At 36.4% G+C, this 24,194-nt stretch overlaps 1 protein-coding gene across 1 annotated transcript in view; it reads right to left on the reverse strand.

Annotated features, from left to right (window-relative positions):
• Positions 1–24,194, reverse strand: part of LOC131030819 (CDP-diacylglycerol--glycerol-3-phosphate 3-phosphatidyltransferase 1, chloroplastic) — a 114,967-nt gene that overhangs the window by 54,583 nt on the left and 36,190 nt on the right. Inside the window, exons 2-8 of the mRNA XM_057961737.2 lie at positions 16,373–16,439; positions 16,147–16,221; positions 15,960–16,011; positions 14,641–14,726; positions 924–998; positions 617–711; positions 323–451 (exon numbers count right to left, since the gene is read on the reverse strand). Of these exons, the coding sequence (XP_057817720.1) occupies positions 323–451; positions 617–711; positions 924–998; positions 14,641–14,726; positions 15,960–16,011; positions 16,147–16,221; positions 16,373–16,439 (579 nt within the window). The remainder of the gene's footprint in view (positions 1–322; positions 452–616; positions 712–923; positions 999–14,640; positions 14,727–15,959; positions 16,012–16,146; positions 16,222–16,372; positions 16,440–24,194) is intronic.

The raw sequence follows: 24,194 nt of genomic DNA on the forward strand, positions 1-24,194 counted from the left end.
ATACTTCTAAACAATTCCATCAGGATTCCTATTTGTTGTTCAGTAAATAAGTTGATATATAACCATTCCTCTCTTAAAATTTTATGCTCATCTCTTTTAATGGATCTGACAACCCCTAAACCACGTTACACAAGGTTGCGATTTCTACTCATATAGATCATAATATGAGTGATTGCATTGTTCTCTCTTAGAGCCACCTGATTAAATTCTATAAATTTTGATTTTGCAGCAAAAAGAAGAAAGATAATTTATATGCATGGAGCTCATTCCCTAACTAAATATCCATCAAGTAAAAATATCAAATGCATAGAATAGCACTGACTATTGATTGTCTCTAGCCTTATTGCCAGAAATCATTCTTGAACTTCGTATAGCTGTTTGAGGAGCTTTCTGAAAGAGCACCAGCCCATAACCTGCCCAGGATGCCAATGTTGTTGCCGCCACCAACCAGCTGGAAACACAGTAGATATGGACTTCTATCACTCATTTGAATCAACATGGGAAACTTGGAAAAATCTTTCACAAATTTAATACAAAACTTAGAAAAAGTCAAAGGATATTCAACAGAGATGATATAAAAACTAGTGTGCAAGTGGGTCCAGATCAAGAAATCAACCTTAACCATGTCACCAAATAGAGTGAATCCTCTGTTCCTATTTCTGGTTGAAGTAGAGCTGTGCCAACTAAGGCTAGTTGCAAGACTGTGTTAACCTGCAGTTCAGACCAGTGGTCAAACATCGGTATTTCAGAACCCCAAAGATAATCAACATATATACACCTAATAAAAATGAAAAAAAAAACAGCAAAAACACGCATACCAGATGGCTTTAAATGTAGTTGTTTTCTCCTTGATTGATTATAACAACAAACTGACTTCTACTCAAACCATTGTTTATGTGCAACAGAAAGTAACACAAACAAACCTTACTGATAAAGAGAGGCTCAATCCTTTCCACACCATTGTTGTCAACATTAAAGAAATCTCCCAAGTCTTTCCACTGTACAATGTTGATTGACAGATTAACCATTAAATGAATATCTCTATTAAAAATATGCAATATAACTTCAAGCAGGGAGCCAATCTCTAAATGACTTCCCAAAACATTATTAGAATAATAAGTTCACACACGCTGCAGAAGTGCATGATAACACAAAAAGCAATTACATTTAGTTGGAACTGGAAGGAGTTTGTGAGGGAAACAAATTAATGGATTCTTTCCTGCAGTTTAGAATCCATTAATGACCTATAGTGCCAAAAGCTTTCAAATTTGCAATTAACAAGGATTAGATAATTACCCCACAAATTCTTCCTAAATGCTATTATAATTTCACTCTAAAATGAAAATATTGCCACAGTGGTTTTACCTTTCTTAATAAAAATATTTTTCCTTAAATGGTTCACCTCACCAAATGGGTTATATTCTTGCCATCCCAGTTCTCAAAAAATCCAGCTTTTCACTTTTCGAGGGCCTTTGGACATATTGGCATTACTGTTCAAGATGCTCACAGAACTAAACAATTTCATATGATGAAACAAATATTTGATGGTATGCACAAAGAGGAGAGACTTGGTCTTTCCACGAAATAAGAAATGGTCATTGACTTCAAATATGTAATGATTATAGTGGATTTTGGGTCCCAGAAGGATCCCTTCCCTGAATCCTTAAAGGCACAATCCTCCTGCAGACCAGCAGTCCACGAGACATTCACCCATCAAAATATCCCTGCAGGCCTTCAGGTCCCAAAGGGATGGAGGGGTCAAATCTTAAAAGCCACAAACCATCCGATAAACCAATCTCTAAGTTCTGAATGCTAATATCCCTATGAGACTTTGGGTTCTGAAAAGATCTTTGGACAAAAGTCTTATGACCTTAATCCTCTCGAGAACCCAGTCCCTGGATAAGTTTGATAATGAAACTCAAAACACCCCTATAAGACCTCAGGTCCTGAAGAGATATTTGGATCAAAGCTTTATAACCTTGAACCTTTCAGGAACCCAGTTCCCAATCAAATGCAACTATTATCAATTATAGCTATGATACTGACCTACTCCCTACAAGGCCTGGGTGCAGATCCAGTCCAGCCTGAGTTAAAGTCTAGATCTTATTCACTCACAGATCTGCACAAGGTCCTTTTTCCCTGCAGGTCCATCCTGATAACCCAGAGTGAATTTTGCAGGTAACCACACCCAGCTAGCGAATTTTGGCAAATTTTTTTTAAAACATTTTTTTTACCAAAAAGTGCAATTCACCCCCCTACACCCTAACCGTGGCATAGAAGACATCTAAAAGACAAAAACAAACTCATTTTTCAAAACAAAAATATTATCCTTCATTGTTGAACTATTTTTCTTGCTAGCCATTGCACCAATAGAGTTGAAGATTGATAGGTGAACATTCCAAGCTAGTTGGTTTGCTATTCCTATGCATTTGCAAGAGTTCATTTGTTGTCGAGGAGATCATCTAGGAAGATTTCTTCAAAAGAGGTAGGTTTTTTTAATTTTTTGATTTTTTTTCTACTTTTTATTTTACAAATGAACTCTCTTGTTTTATTTTGAAATTTTTGTTTTGTTTTCATTCTTCTAGTTATCTATAACACATGCCTAATTTTTTTAAATGAATTAAGTTAAATGTATTTATTTTCATTTTCATTTGTTTCAATTCTTCGAATCTGTTGTCGACTGAACTTGTTGTACGTATTACAATGGCATCCAATTCTAGCTTTGTAAGACAACCCTGCTTCAAAACAAACCCAAACTCTCCCCTATGAAAATATGTTGAAAAGGTACAATAGCTTCCAAGTGATGGAGGCCATTTTTGGATTTGCAATATATGTAATGTTAGATATTTGAGCTCATATAGTCAAATGAAAATCCATTTGTGCAAGATCATTGAACAAGGCATCAAATTTTGCCCAACCAAAGACAGTAATGACTTTCCAAAATCACAAAGTCTTGGCATATATAAATCAAGAAGCCAGTCGTAAATCACTAGGACGAAAACCCCACCACCACCTTCAAATTTTCAACCCATAGAGAATCACCCATTTTTGTCCACACCTAAAGAACAACATATGGCCTATACACATAAGAGATCAAAGGGACTATTGGGAATGGCATTTCACAACTTGTCTTGAGAGATTGTCGATCAACACACAGCGAAATGTGTCTATGTGAATAGAGTGGCATTCAATGTTGCTCACTAAACATATTGGCAACAAATGATGAAAGCAACCATTGAAGCTCCAAAAGGGTACAAGGGCCCAAGTTATGAGAAGGTGCATAGCACCTTATTGGAAAAAGAGGTGGAAGTTTGTAGAGGAGTCCTTTAAGCCCAAAAGGGTATCATGAACTAAAACAAGGGTGTCCATTGTTTTTGATAGATGGAACGATGCAAGAAAAAGGCCATTGATCAATGTTATTGTAGTGTCCCCTAAAGGGGCAATGTTTTTTAGAGCAGTGGATTGTGAAGGAGAGGTGAAGGATGGGGCATTTATTGCTAACATTATTTGTCAAGAAATTGAAGAAGTGGACCCTTGAAATGTTGTGCAAGTTATAATAGACAATGCCAAAAACTGTAGAGCGGCCAGGTTATTGGTTGAGGAGAGTTATTCACAAATTTTTTGGACTCCTTGTGTTGTCCACTCCCTCAACCTTATGCTACAAAAAATTCACACCAAAATTGATTGGATCAAACACGTGTATGCAATGGCCAAAGAGATCCAAAGGTTCATCACTAACCACCATATGTCACAAGGCATATTTAAAACATTCTCGAAAGTGGAGCTGCTGAAGGTAAGTTTAATATGTTTCACTTGAGTAAACTTTTCAATTTTATTTTAATTTTAATTTTTGTAATTTATTTTTAATTTTGATTTTCAAATAGGTTGCTAAGATCTGTTTTGCCTCGAACACAATTGTGTTAAGACCACTTGTGAAGGTTCGTGATACACTTTCTAACATAGTCATCAACCCAAATTGGTCCATATGGAGGCAATCCAGCACTATGAGGGTAGCAAAAGTTAAGCAAATGATTCTAGATGACATTTGGTGGGATCTTGTTGAATATTTCCTCAATTTCACTAAGCCCATATTGAGCATGATCCATTATACTGACATAGATAGGCCTTGTTCGGGTGAGATATCTGATAAATAATGGCATCAACTCAGAGATTGAGAAGATGAAAGTCATCATGTAAGAACCCCGATGTAATATGACCAATTTTTCACCCTTTCTGTAATGTCCCCACTTTGAAATATAATTTAATAATAAATAACGATAATGAAATTAAAATACAAAAGATTAAAAATAAATATAGATTAATATATAAAAAATATAATCAAACATAATTAAAATTGGATTAAAGTTAATGAATAGTCAAAAGACATGAAATGATAAATTGTGACTCCCCCAAATATGACGTATAAAAGGGAGAAGAGAACTCATTTGAAGGGGGGATAATTTGGGAATCAGAAGTGCAGATCAGATTTAAATAATAAGTGCAGATCTGATTGTGAAAGGTTGTGTCCCTTTCAAAAGGCAGAAATAATGAAGAGTTGCACTCTTTCAAAGGGTGCCAATGGTGAAAGGGTGTGTCTCTTGCCAAAGGGCATACATGATGAAGAGGCGTGACCTCTCTCTCACATTGAGAGATATAAAGGAAAGGAATCAAAAGCATCCAGGGGGATAACAATTGATCAGATAAGAGCAGATCTGTTATTATGTTACAGGCAGTAACATCTTTGTTCTTGGTGTTATGCATGGGGATGTGCTGAATATGTATCCTTAATATATGAAGCTTGATAATGTGCTTACGCAGAATTTAGTAGTAATATTAATATAGACTGCAATATGTATGACAGTCATACTTAATTTCATATACATTCATAGTACATGAAAGACTACTATATATATAGCCCAGTCCTTAGTCTTCTGCTAATGCCTACGCTGGGATAGGGGGTTTGTGTAGGGAAAGGAGGAGTAATTCGGTCACTAGATGGGTAAGGACATATATTTCTGAAGCCTTGAGGGAGATGGGCATAAACATATGTTCCTAAGAAACCTTGAGGGAGCCCACTCGTAGACTGTTTCCAAGCGCTCTAGCACAGTGATTCCACAATCCTCCGTAGGGTTAGGGGAGAAGTGATGGTGAACCCTAAAATTAATTAGTTATTTATTGCATTATATATACTTCTAATCTCAATAACCTAATTTAGGACATAACGATGTTAAATGATGTATGTAACTATTTGGAAACAGGTAGTGTTCCAATAGGAGACATTATACTTCCACTCTGATGTAATTTTATCAAACAGTTGGTGTGCTGCTATGTAAATTGAAATTTTGGTTTGTAACTTTTGTGTTTCAGATTTGAAAATCTTCATTCATTTATATTGCAAGATTTTCATTAGAATATTCAACAGAAATAACATGAACCACTTAACAGGAATCTGCCATTTAAGAATAAAACTCGCAGCTAGTACAAATGGAGATTCAAAGCAGAAATTTCAGAAGTTATTGAACTTATTCTGACTAAGTACAGAAAGAACCTTCAACAGGCTTCTATTGCTGTGACTGAAAATATATTGTTTGGTAGAACAAACAGCAAACATATCTTCTATTGCTGAAGTGGCTGTCTACAATGATGTTGTGAATCTGCTCCCAGATTTCAACAGCAGATTAGACATCTTCATTTCTACCTTGCATACTGCTCACATACTCCACATGCATGCCAGCAGATGGTATATATTTTAGGATGGATATTACTGCATATGCAATGACCGGGAAATAAGAGCAGAGGTTTCACCACGTCCAGACAAATTCTCAAATCTTTCTACTTGCGACCAGTGAAGAGGAACGCTCAACAACCGGAAATAGTCCATCTCCTCTATGCGACAATAGCACATATTCATGCCGGAAATAATTATATCGCCCACTCAATCTATGCTCAAGTAGACAAGAAGAATGTTCCACGCATAAGAAGAGTCAGCAATATTATAAGCTCAAGCACTTCAACGGCAATGATAATATCGAATTTCTTACGCTTCAGATGGAAATAAGCCAAGTCAATACAAATGATGAATTTGCACTCGCAGAAATAGACGCCTTCCCTCCAATAATACTCTAAATGAATGAACAGCTAGCAAAGATGTGAGAATAAACACCTGGGTTGGAATTCACACCATGAATATTAGAAGCCACGATAATAAAAAGGAAGCCCACGATACACAATAGGGAACATTAGCATAAATGACACTTCGTTCAAGCTCCTTGTCGATTGAATAATTAAATCGCCCAATCAAGAGCCAAATCATAAAATCCAGGATGAAATATTATTTTGCTCAATTGTATATGCAGCAAATATTTGGCATATATTTACTAAAATAATCCCACTACATACTAACGCCAAAGTAAATATTCCTCCAATACAAAACATTATAAAGTCTTATATTTAATCGGCCGATTTGTATTGCTCCTCATTATTAAAAAGTATTCTTTCAGCAATAATCTTATTCTTATTAAACTAATGAAGCTAGGATTTTATTGATAATCATTCTGACTTAAGTACAGAGAGAACCTTCAACAGGCTTCTATTGCTGTGACTGAAAATATATTGTTTGGTAGAACATACAGCAAACATGTCTTCTATTGCTGAAGTGGCTGTCTACAATAATGTTGTGAATCTGCTCCCAGATTTCAACAGCAGATTAGACATCTTCATTTCTACCTTGCATACTGCTCACATACTCCACGTACATGCCCAGCAGATGGTATATATTTTAGGAGGGATATTACTGCATATGCAATGACCAAGAAATAAGAGCAGAGGTTTCACCACGTCCAGACAAATTCTCAAATCTTTCTACTTGCGACCAGTGAAGAGGAATACTCAACAACCGGAAAGGGTTTCTCTCCTCTATGCGACAATAGCACATATTCATGCCGGAAAAAATTCTATCGCCCACTCAATCTATGCTCAAGTAGACAAGAAGAATGTTCAAAGGGCAGAATTTTGTTTTTTAACTCAAAAAAAATGTAATACCTTCCAAATAGCACTTAAAAGGCTTTTTAAGAAGGAGAGAATTCCTATCCATGGGCGTCGCAATCCTGAGCTTATAAATATAATTCATAGGGCACTTGCTGAATGTAAAAGAGCCAAAAATAGAAAAGCTGAAACAAATTCTTTTCCGGTCAATGCTTGGTTTGATGAAGAATGCAAAAAGGCAAGGAGAAGTTTGAAAGAGACAAATAATAAGCAAATTAATCTCAGAGTTTGCATGCAGATTTAAGAAAGAAAAAAGCTGAATTCATGGTCGTAAGGAGGGAAGAGTTAATCTTCCTTACGAAAAAGAACCCCAAGCCATTTTGGACGGAACTTTAGTCGAGAAAAAAGCAAACTGAAAACACTATCACAGCATCTCAATGGTTCAATTATCCAAAGCAGCTTTATGAGCAGGATTCTCAAGTTGCTCCCCCCCCTTTGGTCAATACTACTACTAAGGCTTTCACCATTCAAGAGATCAAGATGGGTATTAAGTAGTTGGCTGCTGGTAAAGCAAAAGACTTAGTTGAACTTCAAGCAGAGTATCTAAAGTGGGGCACGAAAATTCTTGCACCTCACATCACAAGAATTTTCAATAACATTATTCAACAAGGGCTCCCTGCTGATTGGACAACTAGCTTAGCAATTATAGAACCATTATGATAAATCTTTCGTTTGCAAAGTTATTTGGCAGTATGATAGAAAACAAAATCAGAAAGTGGGCGGAAGAAAGTTATAAACGTGCTAAAGGGCAGGCAGATTTCAGACCTAAGCATTCCACAGTTGATCATGGTATTTCTATAAGGCACATCATTGAAAAAGTTTGGGAGCAAAAAGAGGAAGTCTTTTGTTGCTTTTTGGATTTCAAAAACGCTTTTGACATGGTCCCTAGAGATAAGCTTTGGCAAAGAATGGAGGAAATAGGGGTTCCTATACATCTTAGAGCAGTTGTTCATAGGCTATATGAGGAGGTTAAAGTCAAAATCAGAACTTCGGCTGCAATCTCCGAAAGTTTTAGGAGTGATATTGGGTTCAAGCAAGGCTGCCCTTTGTCCCCAACACTCTTTGGTTAATACATTGACAAATTTGAAGAATGGTTAAACCTACAAGAAAGTCACGGTGTTCATTTGGGTGAGTTTGTTATAAGGCTCCTTTTGTATGCGGGTGACCCTATTTTGATTGCTAGGTGTGCTCTTGGCTTACAAGAGCGCTTACACTCTCTTGAGCAATTTTGTAGAACAGTGGGGATGCAATTCAACATTAGCAAGACAAAAGTGATGGTTTTCTCCAACAAAAGAAAGCATAACCAGCATAAATTCTTTTTCAAAGGCAGTGTTCTTGAAGAAATGGCAGATTACAAGTACCTCGGTATTGACTTCAACAAAAATCTAAGTTGGGGAGGTTGTAGAAAGAAGAGAATGTTGGGAGGTTGGAAAGCATTTTATGCTTTTCCAAATAGGTGCAGAGAAACAGATTTATGGGATTGGAAAACTACCCAAACTCTCTTTGGGCTTTTAGTGCTTCCGGTTGTACTTTATGGTTGCAAAGTGTGGGCCAACAGCACCTCTTACTTATAGTGGAAACAAATTGAGCAAATTCAAAAAAGCTTGATTTCAAACAAGTTCAAACTCAAAAGTTCAGTCCCCTATGATATCATGTTGAGTGAGGTGGGGGCTACGCCTATAGAAGCAATTGCTTTGGCGAGACTCATAAGTTATTTGAAAATAATTGGGCAAATGGAAGAGGTTAGATGGCCTAAGGTCGTCTTCAGTGACACATTATGCATAAGAAAGATGTCTTGGATGCGACAAAATAGAAAATGGTTTAGAAAATGAGATATATACTTGAACACGTGCCCCACGAATAATAAGGAGATCAAGGCTTATGTTATGGATAAATTCCACAAGCATACTTGGAATAAAGAGCTAGGGAGAAAGAAGAAATGCTATATTCAAGAGTTTAACCCCTCTTGTAACCATCATCAAAAAGAGTACATAAGGGCCAATATACCGTGGAAAGCCAAAATCCTCATTGCTCAGTTAAGAACTAATTCCCATCAACTCCGCTGTGAAACCGGACGTTGGAAAAGACCAAAAGAAGCTTGGGAGGATAGAGTGTGCATTTTTTGCACTTCAAGTAAAGTTGAAACTGAAAAACACTTCTTTGTTGAGTGTGATGCTTTCAAGGCCAGCAGGGACAGCTATGAAAACATCCTGGCAGCCAGCTCTTGAGATAATTTATTCAACAAGGGGTGCGTGGAGAAGTTAGGGGCACTCATCATCATGCTACACAAGAAAAGAGTTGAAATGCAAAAGTTGGTTTGTGAAGGGGTCTATCCCATAGGCTATATTTAGCCTCATGGACGTTAAAATAATTTCTTTCTTTCTTTCTTTCACTCAGCTATCTCACGTAACTCTGTCTTCAAGATCACACACCAATAAAGATAGCCATACCCTAAGAAATCAATTTTATTATAAATACCTCTGCCAGGAGTACGAAATTCAGAGCGAAGTATTAAACCGTCCAATATTATGCCTTACAAAACCTCATTTCTGAGTAATAATGATATTTTATTCACGCATATTTTGCACTTATTTCTCCAACACCAATATTGTTCTCTGTAAATAGGCAATATTCTGTACTCTGAATCATTTATCACCAAAGATTTAGCAAACTTTCTCCATTATGAACAACCATGAATCCTAAAGTGAATCCACCCTCCATTACAAACAAGTGATTCCACTTGGTAGAGAGATTAATTGTTTGTCAACACTCTAAGAAGCCTTGAGGGTTTTGTCCCCAAACTTCCCGAAAGCCAAAGCTCTCGCATACTTTCCTCCACCAACTTTTATAATAATTTATCTAATAATAAATAGTAAATTAAAGTAATGTAATATTTAAATCATAAAGTGACTTTAATGATATTTTAATTTTTAACTTGAAAAGTCACTTAATAATAAATAATTAATTAAATATTAATTGCCTTAATATAACGTAAAGACAAACTAATAATTTAATATAATTAATTATATAATTTTAAAACTAGCAGAATGAGACAATACACATCATATGAGCAAGATCCTACAGAAAATTTCTTCAAACTACACAAAATCATTGAAGAGAGATGACATAAAATCATTGAAGAGAGATAGAACAAAATGACCACTCCGCTACATCTTCTTGCCTTTGTATTGAGTCCCAAATATTATTATAGTGTTGATCTCCTTTCTGTGACAACAAGAGTTGCCCCATACACAGATGTTGAAGTCAATCAAGGGTAGAAGGCAGCACTTCACAGACTCTTCATTGATCATGACATGCAGGATGCAATGAGGTTGAGTTCATGTACTTTTCATGCTCCATGACTTTAGTATCGATGCTCTTCAAGACAAGTATAAGTGGATGCTCATAGTTAGTGGTACTCTCGTGACCAATCATTCACACACCTACAACCTCTTGCAATCAAAGTTCTATCACAAGTAAATTTTTTAAAAAAAATTATCAAGTTTTATTTATATTTTAATTTTATAATTTAAATTGTTAAATTTTGTAACTCTTTAACTCTTCAATTTTGTCTTAATAGGTTGCTAGTTCATTTGCATTTAAGAGGAATTGGAGCACATCTCCTTCATCCACTCAATGAAGTGCAATCAACTACACTCAAAAAAGGCAGAAGACTTGGTGTATATAAAAGAAGAGGACATGGTGCATGTGCATTCAAACTTGCGGTTCCTTACAAACAAACAGAGTGGCTACAAGGAAGGAGGCACAAGGAAGTGGGATATCAAGCCAAAGCATAATGACTTGGATGCTTCCACTTCCCACCTTGTTGCACTCAATGTCGATGATGAGCCAACTAGAGAGCATAAGAGTGATAGTGCCACTGCTAGTGCTAGTGGTTCCGGTGGCACTATTTGTGGCTCTTTTGATTTACTAATACCTATATCATCTACTATGAATGGTGATGATATTTTTGAAGATCCATATGATTTTTTATCAATGATAGCTGATTGTTGACACTTGACATTACTATTTTTTAACTTTAAATATATCATGGCATTCAAGTTTGACTAATATTTAATTGTCTATATGGTAGTTTTGTTTATTATATAATATAAGATGCTATCTCTGGTGCATTTTGAACTTAATTACTGCTGCAAATATGTATATATTTCTAATTTTAAGATATTTTTGTATGGACAAACCTAAACCTAACCCAACCCCGAAAAAAAATTGACCAAACCACAAACCGAACCCTAGAACCCAAACCCAAACCAGTACCAGGACCGATAACTTAAAATTATAGAATATTATAGAATTTGAAGCCCACATAAAACAAATTTAGGAAGCCTTCAAATCCCAAGAAATAGAGTACTAAATGATTGAAGTAACATATGAAGGGTAAGTCAGTTCATATTGCCTGTTATACTTAGGGAAACATAACCAGAGCCCAACATCAAACCACTTCTACCCTAACCAACACAAAAAACTGAGAAAGAAAAAGCAGCAACTACCATTCAAGTTAAACCTAGAGAAATTGTCCAAGAAAACCATGCCCATCAACAATTTCATGAAACTGCGGATGTATGATGTGCCTTTACATAACCATTAATAACACAGTACAGATGACAGTAGTCTGATATTTTGCACTGTGTATATAATACTCTCAGAGCCATGGTACTCCTACTTACACTCCTACTAAACCACGACCATGGTCTGGCCCTATAGAAAGTCACGGCATTGATTTGATTGCTCACTGTGCAGAACAAAGAGACAAAACAGATCGGTGGGTTTTTTCTGGCAGCAAGGGTACAGAAATGCATTCCCCTGAACTTGTTGCATTAAAAACAGATTATTTAAACTAATGCAGGTATACTGAAATATCTTTCTGATACAATGACAGAAAACAACTAGAAATGTGATTGTAAAAAGGCCGATGAGGGTGTTGTCATTCACCCAAATCCAACACTGGCTAAGCCCAAATGGGGGACGGATTGAGTACTAGAACCACAGGTCCTTGAAGAGAAGGCAGCAGCAATTCCAATACCAGTTGTCAAATATTTTTTCATGGTAATTCTCCACATCCACTGCAGAATTTTTACATTGCGGACCTTGGATGACCTCCACGTTCATCTTGAGAAGAGAATGCTGCTTAATCTTGATAAAAATCTCTAAGCAGATTCCTTGTTGAGGCTTTACATTCCAAAGCTTAGAAAAGGTCTACGATAGCATATGAAATTCCGCACAAGCACCACAAACCTTTTATTCTTGCTTCTATCAGTTGAAACTTGAAAGCTTTTGGTAATGATTAATGTTGTGAATCGAAATATTTGGTTATCAGAGCCAGACATGTTGAGCTGGCACTGAAATTTTGAAAACCCTCTATTATTGCACCAAGGACCAGTCATAATGCTCCCTGCACACAAATATGTGGACTAAAACTCTTATGATCCAAGTCAGCCTCCACCATCCATGTATTAGCAGTTACTGTAGGGCACTAAAGGAAGATACCATCTGGCATAAATGCTGTTCTCAAAATCAGTTATATTAGTTCAGATTCCAGCATTTATAAGCATGTATAATGGTAAACTTTCTGTTATGAATAGAATTTGGCATTCACGGTCAAAATTTTCAGCCAGGTATTTATTCAGGTGCAGACTTTTATCCAGCTAAGACTACATATTTGATATTAGGAAAGCAATTTACAATTAAAGAACCCAAATTTAAGCCCATAAGCATATATGGTCCTCAAGAAGGGCCCACAGATTGTTATTGGCCATTAGACTACAATTAATAGATGTAGCTAAACTCCCTAGCAGACAAGAAAGGCTTCATCTTGCTCTAAACAAAGTAGTTGATGACATCACCCAGAAGATCTAGACAATATGTACTGTCTCGATTGTTGTTTTCTAGTCATTTAAATCATATTAAAATACATCAGGGTTCTAGAATTTCATGAACGTACAAAAGTTGTCCAATCAATATTAAAATTACATCATATAACATATTGGTTTTAAACTTTTAACTACACAAAGCTACTCTATATATAAACATTAAGGTAAAGACAGTTCTTTTAGTCACTACCAAGCAAGAGAGCAACTTGATGTCTACAAACCCAACCCCCTTCCAAACACAAACGTGTGACATTTCTCTAATTTCAACATTCATTCACCAAGGGCCACTAGGACTGCATTGAGGAACCGTTTCACCATCTACACTGCAAAAGTGCTCACACTTGGCTAAAAGGCATGTGAAAATTTGACCAGGTTAATACATGTAATCATTGTTTATTGTGCATTAAAATTTAGGAATTAACATCACAAATGCTTGGGCGAGGCACTGGATTAATTGATATCTCGGGATAAGAGATCTTATCGAGACATTTTACTGATTGATAGAACAAGACAGAGAAGCGAGCAAGTGGATTAATCTGTCACATGTGCCCAATTCCACTAACAATCCTGTATTGATTAGTGGTTATGCAAACAAAGCATCTCTATGACTTCTCCCTGCCACATTTACTACATGTTCCTAAGGATTGGAGAAGGAAAAAGAAGGTACATAATCATAATTCAAGTTCTTTTTACCAAGTTGCTTTCTATGGCATATTAGATTGATTAGTAATGAGAAAATCACCCTATGTTGGTTATATAATATATACTGGTAAACGTCCAGAAGCACATAACTAATTTCACTTGACTTCATCACCTATCATGTTAAGCACACACTTTTTAGTAGCCATGGCATAATATATTGAATTTTGCATTAGATATGTAATTTCTCTTATTTAATTATCATCCAGATTTTATATTTCTAACAAAACACCCTATCCTATCTATTTATACATGTCTGCCCGAAAACGAATTAAATTTCCAGAGTAGGCCAGCACAGGATCCAGTTTCCCGCTCAAATGAAATGACCATTGTAGGGCCCAAAAACTGGATCCCGATTAGGAGGACCAGGGCGCCCAACGCCCTGTTCCTGAAAAATCAAGACTCAACATGAGGGGGAAGAAGAGGAAATGATGAAAATGCAGAATTGATAGAGGGTGTGAGCAGAGTCAGCACAATAATCAGGCATCGGAAGCCGGAGCGCCAAAGTAAGGCCTAGGTGAGGACAAAATTGTAAGCGAGTAAAATTTATGACGCTACATTTTTCCCCACTTTAGCAGGAGTATAAAACTAAGCATACTCACAGTAAAGTACAAAGTTGCATTGAAAAACTTTCACCAAGACATCAAAGAGACAAGACACAGTGAGCCCCCAGGGACTTTAGGATCCTACTACTCTAATATCGAGATAAAATGGACAACATATGAAAGAGAAAGAGAGAGCATGACTACACTAGCCTAGTAAGATTCGCTTATTATGAGTCATGAAAAAAAAAAATACCAAGTTACAAAGCAAAAGGCTTAGTTTGCAAAGTAACTTGAGTATCAAAAACATGTCATAGTGTGTGCAAAATGTGTAACATTGAGCGGAGTGTATAACTCACATTTTAATGACAAGAATCATAGTCCTTACTCTTTCAAGCTAATACAAAGACCAAAAATATTCTGATTGACGGAAAGCACAAGGGAATATGAGACACAGTACTTACTTTCCAACCCAAGGAATGTGCTCGTTTATAAAATGCACCACCCACCAGTGAACAATCTCTCGCCACAACCAATGCAACAAGAGCAGCTGCCAGTGCCATATCAATCATCAAATGTTAATAACTAAATAACTAATTTGCAACAAAACCATATTTGAAAATATATTAAACATTACTGTGACTTAGAAACATAAAAATATTCATATCATTTAGAACACAACACAAGTTCAAATTCCAATCTCGAAACACTCAAGACTTCAGTGACAATCTCCAAACCTTGAAAAAATGGCAAGATTAACAAAACAAACCTTCACTTGGTTGTTAGAATATGTATTTAGAGAATTCTATTTGGTAGGAAATGTGCTTATGTAATGTCAGAATATTTCTAAATTTAACTAGAGTTTTCTCATAATGTTGTGGGTGAACTAAAGAAACTCTCAAGTACTTCTTCCTGTTTCAAACAAGCATCTTCATGAGTGATTAACTCAACTATATTGCATTAGATTTTTCCCTTCAAAGGCTCTAACTTCTTTCTTACCTCCCCCCTCCTATAAGGGAGAAAGCAATGGTTTGAGACTTTGAGTTGCGAGCTTTCTTTGTTCCAAAAGATACTTTGCAACTCCAGTATTTCTTTAGTTTCCACACCATCGGATCTTTTTCCTGAGATGCCTATCTACTAAACATCAAATTCTCTTCAGGTTTTGCAAGTCTTGTATTTCAAGCTCAACTCTCCCATTCCAACGGTTTTAGATAAAGCTAACCAGGGGAAAAAAAACATTTAGGCTATGTTTGTTAATTGGTTATATTATTCAGCTTACTTACAATTAATCTGCAAACAAATATAACTTTTCAAGTATTCAAGGAAATTATTGACATTTTATAAAGATGTTAACATCTCTGATAGCTCATGTATATGATTACAAATAGAGAACTTTACCTTGTATTTATGTTTTTCATTTTACATACCAAAGGCACAAAGTTTTACCTATGGGGTATATGTAAGAAATCAAGTTATTCCTTCCCATTTAATGAAACAGAATGACAGCTCATGTATATTCTTACGAAAAGAAAACTCTACATTGTATTTATGTTTTTCATTTTACATACCAACGGCAAAAAGATTTACCCATGGTTTATACGGTAAAGTCAAGTAATTCCTCAGTGTATCATGAAACAGTATAAAGTCTCTTCACATTCATTCTGTAGACTTTTTCTAATATTTAATTTAAGTGAATACTGAAAGCCACTTTATCTGAATGATTATGAAGCAGAAACAAGTCATGAACAAGAAAGATGTCCTTGAGCTGGAAAATATAACTTACAAGGTAAGAGATTATTCTCAATCATTGCCAGTGCAACACACATTATAAGAACCTGTGCATGCAACAAAACACATAAACATTATGCTGAAACTGACAAGCAAATACAGTTGAAAAAGACAAATGTGGGAACATCTCTGCCTAGATCTTCTCGTTAATGCTCATCAGCCAAACCAAGAAAATTACTCACCTTGTCAGCCAGAGGATCAAGATACGAACCTAACACACTGTTTATCTTCATTTTTCGAGCAACATATCCATCAAGCTGAAAGATAAAGGCAAGATTAGATGTGACCTAGTATGTATAATCTTCAGAATATAAACTGTCTAATCGTCTGAAATCAAAAAGATGCTATAATAAATAGTTCTTAAACAACTATGGTGCAAAGAATTGTGATCATAATGTTCCTCCTCACCCAGTCACTGGCTGCAGCAATCACCAATCCCACAAAAGCTGGAAAGTATAAATCGTTTAGAATCATCCTGCAGTATAATAGAAGAATCTCTCACTTCCCCTTATCAAAATGGAAAAATCATCATGGTCTAAATTCAAATTTAACATTGAAATCAAGGTTGAAATTCTCTCTCCAAATCAGTATTACCAATCTCACCGACAAATTGATGAGTCTAATGAGTTCCAGGCCTGGGAACAAGGCCTACCCACCCAGAAGCTAAAACAGACTTGCTGGATTTTAGGTAAACACTAATGCAACTTGGTGCAACTTGCCCTTCATGAAAATGCCCAAATCAAATGACATAATAGTTAAAAATCCTAAACCCTAACATTAGCATTCCATGGAAATACTGATTTCCTTCTTAATAACATATGAGTGAGGAGAATTCAGTGAACTGACAACATGGGATACAGGACCAGGAGGTCGCTTAGCTGTCAAAATTGGAAATATACGGAATACTAAGTAGCCATGCTTCAAAACAGGAGATTTATAAGTAATTCGCATGAAGATCATTAGTTGACACTTGACTGTGATATCACTGCCAGGGCAGCCACTTTTACCTATGGGTGAGATGGGAGCAATTTAACCCCCCACAATAACAACTAATCTACCTCACCTATTGTTACCTCTCAAAACTGAGGTATCTTCTATAAGCCACTAAATGGGGAGCTGCAATTATTTCCTTTGTGTAAGATGATAAACATAATCAATAATGCAGCAAGAATGGACTATCTACTAAAATTTCAACAGCAATTGCAAGTCGATACTAACATATGGCAATACCTTTCCAAATCAGTAATGGAAAACCATGATTCTGAGCACAGGTCTCACCAGACATCTCATTAATGTATTTGCATTTTTAAACATCACTTATCACAGAAGATTCAAGCAGAGTAAACTAAATCAAGGATTTCATTATGTAGCTTACTAAAATGATTTTGGTAAATTTCTTTCATGATATCATCCATAGTTGAAAAAATCGGACTCAGCAATGACTCAGCTAGCCCAAAAAAATTAAAAACTTGGGACTCGCCATAAAACTTGGGAAAAAATTGGCAATAACTAAGCAAATTTATCAAACATTTTAAAATGCATAAATTTTTTTTAAAATTCTTCAAAAACACATATTACTAAATTTGCTGAGCATATTACTAATTTCCATCATATATAAATCAAAATTAGAGTTTAGTGCATATCACAGACCAAAAAACAAGTTCAACCCTAAATGAGTAACAATGCCACTTCCACTAGCCATGTCATAAGTAGAAGTTGCCCCATCTAAAGAGTTTTTTGGCAAGTTGTGTAATAACAAGGTCTAAGTAAACACACTCAAAAGTTATATCCCAATTCTTCCTCACCCCCTCATTGTAATCAAGTTTCTTATTTGACAGATCCAATAACTAATGGGGATTTGGGAGTGGAGACCCCCGATGGGGTTGAGGGGCAGTGACCCTCATGGGGGTCTAGGGGCCACCAAGCCCAAATTAAGACCTTTGAAACCATCATCACCAATTAAAATCATGTTTTTTTAACTACAAGCGAGAAAAACTAGATTATATGAATTTGCACAAGTTTTTTAAAGGAAAAATTGCATTTTTTTGCATTTACTCATGAGCTTTTCAAGCAAAAATCACCACGAGTTTTACAAAAACTTGTCAGTGAGTAAATGGGGGAGTGACTCGCCCAGCAAATTGGCTAGGCGAGTAATCATGAGTATTGCAAGTACTTGGCAAGTTTTGCAAACTTGATCTCATCCATATTCCAACCAAATCAAGTGGCCATGGATATCATAATCCCTGATTTTTGTGCACCAAAAACACTTATTTATACATTTTACAAAATTATTTCCTTCAGCTCAAATCTGTTATTTGTACTCATTTGCTTGATGTACACTTGTGTATGCAAGCAACATAGCATGTAATTTATTGCTTTTTTATGTCTTTAAGCGTGATTTAGATAATATGCATAGAAAAGCGTTCTTCATTTAGAAATATCTATATGTTACATTTTTATCATATTCGAGAATCTATGCCCCGTTTTTTTTGTGTCTGCCAAGTTCAAGTCTGATAACCATGCTCCAAATTAATTGCCCAACTAGAATCACTCTTGATGTAGTACAAGTTATATAAATACAATCAAAATATCATACCATTCCAAAATTAATAGAAATTGAGGTCTGGAGGAGCTATACTACAGATCCATAGTTGTGTGACAGAGATCGTTTGTATCAGGTATCAATTCAGAACCAAGCACAGTTATATTTAGAAAATGTTCAACAGACAAAAAAGTAAATGGCAACATAACTGTGTTAACAGTTACAAAGAAGAATACTAAAAATTCCAAAATTAGAAGAAAAGATATATGATTCAACTTACCAAAGTTACATTTGGAAGTTAGCTATTTAATAAAGAATATTTAATATTACAATTGGAAACAACTAGCAGTGCTGTTATAAAACTACAATAAATTAACCATTTTTAGGTTATTCTCCATATAGTTCCGATGCAGTATGGTACAGTTAGATCAATTCCATGCCTTCAGGTTTCTTCTCCTGCGGGAGGAGTCATTTCAACATTCAGTCTGATAGTGCTGAAACAAGAAACATAAAGCATATAATGCACAATAGAAATAGATGTCAATTAGAGATAATGAGTCCGTCCCTTTAAGCATTTCATCAGGTCATGAATCTATAGATATGAAATTTATAAGCATTACAGGTTTGAGAGAAACATGGATTATACTTAATCTATAACATTGTTAGATAGCAAATTATGGATGATTTTGCTGGAACTGATATATTGGCTTGGATACCAACACATTCTGTATGTTTTCTAGTATTCTGGAATTCTAAGAAGGCACTGGTGAAGCACCCTGTCAATCAGTGAAGTGAATAAAGCATCATTATTTTGACCAATTTCTTGGCCAAGAAATTCTAGTATTTGTGATTTACAACCACTAATTTCAAGAACGTTAAGAATTGGTATACCAAGCACTTTTCTTTCAATGAGTGGTATGATAGTGTACGAGTCAAGCATTATACGCTTTTGAAATAAGCAAATCCTGTGATTATTTTAGGATTTTCCCTTCTCTGTGGACATGTTTGAGCATTCTCATGTATTTTTGAGGATAAGCTCTATCATATTATCTGATTTAAGAATTAATTTGGCCCCTGAAACAAAAAAAGGCTGACCATATGAACCACTGCTTCCTTGGAGAAATCTAAGCCAATCTCAAAATGAATATCCTAAGCCTGCTTCTGGGGAAGTTTCAAAGCCCAGTTGTTAAGTGAAATAAATTCAGATGTTCAAACTAGATCATGAAATTATTAGGAAGACAAATTGAATTTGATGTATTGAACCCATATCAAAGATTTTCAATATTCGCTATAAAAAATTGGATTTTAACATGTTGGGATTATCTGCCATCCACATCTATGGAACTCCAACCCTCCTATGTGAAGGGGCTTTTGAATTGAACTCCTCAAAGATAAATCTTGTAGCGTGGAGAAGGAGGTTACAGTTCACCACAATATTATGGGCAAAGTCGGAAGGCCCAGCTGGAACTGCTATATCAGAAGTAGAAGAGAAAGAAAAGTTGTAAGGCCCAGTTGAGGGACCCAGGCAAAGGTCCTCTATCAATGGTATCTTTATATCAGCAAACAAATCCTCCTCTTCATTGGCCATCTCTTTACTTTTCCTTTTAGCCAGGACCTTTTCTTCAAGTTGATCAACATCCAAATCAACAATATTAACTTTTCTAGGCCTACTGGATTCAGTTTCTGGGAAAAGGGGAAAGGCCCTTCTAAGCAAGGGAAGGCATGGTTTTGTTTTTGGGATTCTGGGCAACAGCAGGGGGTGCAAACCCAGCCACCCTAAAAAATAGTGTTGGAGGGGGTTTAGGCGAAAGTGCATTAAGAAGAAGGATAAGCGTTTGGCACAAGGTTTTGTCCACACACAAAGATTAGAGTTTCTAAAGAACCACCGATTCAAGGAAGAATTTCTGAAATCCAATCACATTTCTAGATTTCTTGCAAACTTTAGTGGTGAATGCTATAATTACATTGATTAGATTCCTTAAAAAATATGTTAGGAGAGGAGTGAAGCAGCAAATGTCTGGATTGTTAGGTTAATGTGTATGGGGGATCTATCATGTCCCCTTTCAAAAAATAGACACTTTCTAAAATAGTAAGCCGGCTGCCCCAAAATGGCAAACCAGGACTTATTGACAAACCAAAAAATAGTATTAATGCTGGTGACATGGTTTGAACAAAGAAATTATTTTATCACCAAAAATAAATAACTTAAATAATCTTTCCAGTTTGTGGTGTGGGAAATGGGAAAGTTTCTTTTGGCATGTTTTGTGGCTCTTTAGAAGCTTATGGCAAGTTTTAACAATTACCAGTTCGCATGGAAAGTAGAAGAGCTTGAAGGACAGTTGGCAACGACAGTTTCTATTCTTGGCATTTTGGCACCCAAGCTTGCATTTGAATGTGGTTGAGATTTATATGTAATTTTGGCTCCATTTTCATTCATTCACTTTTGCTGTTTGCTATCAAGATTTTGTTGTTCTTCAAAGGCTAATAAACCTATGGAGAAGGAGACTCGAGAACAGGAGTTCAAGAACTAAAGACAGGAGTCTGAAATTCATCAAGGTGTAATCTCATCCAGAGATTGCCATTGTGCTGAAGGTTTCAGATTTCCTTTTTTTTTCCTAGCAGTTTGTTGGAGACTTTCAGGACTCCAAGTGCTATTAGCTTCAGATTTTGATTTCAGTTTGTCATAGTTTGTAATAACAGCATTTTGGTTGTGCATTGCTGTTGTTTCTCATTTCCAAACTGATATTTTATCCTTAGAAAGGATTTGGTGTGTTTAGCTGAAGTTTCATCTAAAACAGTGTTGTTCTGCAGTGCCTGCTAGCACCCTTTTTGGTAATATTTTGGGTTTTTGTGTAATCTGAGTTGCAGAGTTCATTCTCAGCTTCGAGGCCATGAGTTTGCTGTTTTGGATATGTTTTCTCATGCATGCTAATAATAAATGCTTATTTGAGAAGTTTTGAAGTTGCCTGAAAATGGCATTGATTGGCAATGCCTGCAGACACTATTTTGCTTCCAGTTTCTAAATAATTGATTGCAGAAGTTTATTTGTTGTATGAAGTTATGACTATGAACCATTTTATATCAGTAATAAAAGTTTATTTCCTTGCCGCAAATCTATTCAATCAATTTATTTCAGTTTTGTGTGAATATCTTGCTTTCTGGGTCTGGATATTCAGACAAATTCCTTGGCAGTGTTGATGTAACTCTGAAATTTTGAAAAAGATTAAATCTAAGGTTTTGAAAGCATAATCAGATCTGATATAAATTTTGTAAGGGATATTACAGGATCACGTGTTATAGTGTAACAGGGAACATTAAGTTGTTGTGTGTTATCCCTCCAAGCAGACATTAGGCAATTATACTTCTTTCATATCCTCGCATTCTCTTTCAACCTGATGATGGATCACAGAGTGTGATCCAAAATGTTGATGCGAAAAATGTAACACAATCAAATCCAGCAGCAGCAATAGATATAATTATAATATGCTTGTTGTTGGAACCCACATTCTGCAAGAGATTAGCTTGTGATATCAAAGCAAAGATACCTCTCACAAAAAAAGGTACATTTTAGTGAATGAGGCCTTGATGCAATCCACCATTTTCTTGCCAGATTTCAAAAAAAAAAAATTCAATTTCAGGCCTCTTTTGTTTGTTTTGGGGAATTGTTGCATAGTTGGAGTTCCAAACTTCACAAGACATCGTTTACCGCTACAACTGATAAATTAAATACAGGAAATAATAATGTACATGACAATACATACCAGACACAGTAGTAAAATATATCTTTATTCGCACAAGCAATTATTACAGAGAAGAGACCACAGATGGTCAGCCAAGGACTATACCGTACTACCTTCCTTGGTGGTACACTATATTTAAAGAACCTGACAGTTGCCAAGAGGTACACAACTGTCAACCAACTGACACCTAACTACCCAAGAGTGACAACCCACTTAATACAAATAATTTATACTTCTGTAAATAACAAATATTATCAAATATAACTAAGCAGTTTATGCCAACTACATCATCCCCCCCCAAAGAAAAAGTCGTCTTCCAGACGACAAGTAAACATCAAGTAACACTTGGAAAGACTAATGATAAGTGTGTAGGAAATGACTTGTACTGAACAACCCTAACTTGTAATGGACCTGCCAAATCAAATGGGGGTTTGGGGGCAATGCCCCCAACGGGGTCAAGGGGCAGTACACCTCGCGGGGTCCCGAGGAAGCACCCAATGCGCCCTCCCTGTTGCAGTACAAGGCGGGGTCGAGGGACAATGCCCTCATCACCAACAACAAATTTAGACCTTCAAAACCATACAAAACTCCATTGTGTACATCATTTTTCTGATTTTTTAAGAGGCCAAAAACATCATTGATGAAGCCAGAAAATGAAGATTTCGCAGTGTATTACAAGTCGTACGGTTCTCTCTGCCTTCTCTATGTGTACAACTTGCCAAGCTATCCCCTATATTGAACCCGTACGACCTTCTGCAAACTACCCCCACGTACGGTTTTTGCTTCATGTCATAAGAACTTCCTCGATTGCCATTCCTTGTACAAATTTGCTCCCTTTGAAAATCGTACATGCTTCTCCAATTAGTGTATGGATTCCTTGTACGGATTTATATTTTCATGCTGCCATACGGACTTCTTCAAATGCCATGAAAAATCCTTGTACGGTTCAGTTCGTACAGACTTATCTTCCCGTACGACGTACGGATGAAATTGTTGGTGTGCTCGTACATGTGTTTGTGCAGTGGATGGCATACGTCATTTTGACTGTACGGTGGATGGCATACGTTGTTTTGACCGTTCGGTGGATGGCATAAGTTGTGTTCGTACAATAAATGTACAATGTTGTTATGTCCGTACGGTGGATGTTGTACGCTCCTATTGTGTCCGTACGGTGAAATGACCTACTCCTTTCACAACCCCTTCTTGCCTTCCACTGTTGTGCCCGTACGGTGTACAGAAGTAGCCTCGTGATCAAACTTCGTGCTCTTCGTACGATGTACGAACTTCTTGTGTCGTGTTCTTGTCTTTGCCTGTATGGTTCCTTCTGTTTAAATTTCTCTCAATTCCATATTCTTTAACAGTATGCTTGCATACGATCTGACCCCATACATGTATGATTTCCTTTCAAGCAGGCTCCTTTGTTTGTACAACCTCTGTCCTTCACCAGTGAGCTTTTCCCGTCCACTTTCGATCTCCGTACTACCAGATGTATCATTCATAACTTTACATGCTTTCATCAGTTGCTCTTCACCAGGAGTTGTAGCTTCAAGAAAATTACATGTTGGTAAAAATACCTCATAGTCCTCCATTTGCCAATGGAATAGTCCATTCAGGGAACTAGTCTCATCTTTAGAGAAATCTTCCAGTTCGAGCACCCCTTCATTGTTGGGTTCCATGCCTTTCCTCTCTTCGTCCATACCAAACTCTCTGCCCTCAGACTCTGAGTCGGAGGATGCCAGTTCTTCACTCACCGCATGCTTCCTCAAGTCAATCACATACTAATGCCCTTTACTGTCGATGGAGAGTGTGTTCTTCTTCTAGTTATGATTTGCCTTCGCCATGATCAGCCAACCTCTTCCGAGGAGGGCATCATAGGCCTTTTACTCTAGTGGAATGACAATGAAGTCGAGGAAGAAATGTTGGGTGCCGATAACAACCTTTTGTGCCA

The sequence above is a fragment of the Cryptomeria japonica genome, chromosome 4 (genome assembly GCF_030272615.1).
Source record: "Cryptomeria japonica chromosome 4, Sugi_1.0, whole genome shotgun sequence".
Lineage (NCBI taxonomy): Eukaryota > Viridiplantae > Streptophyta > Pinopsida > Cupressales > Cupressaceae > Cryptomeria > Cryptomeria japonica.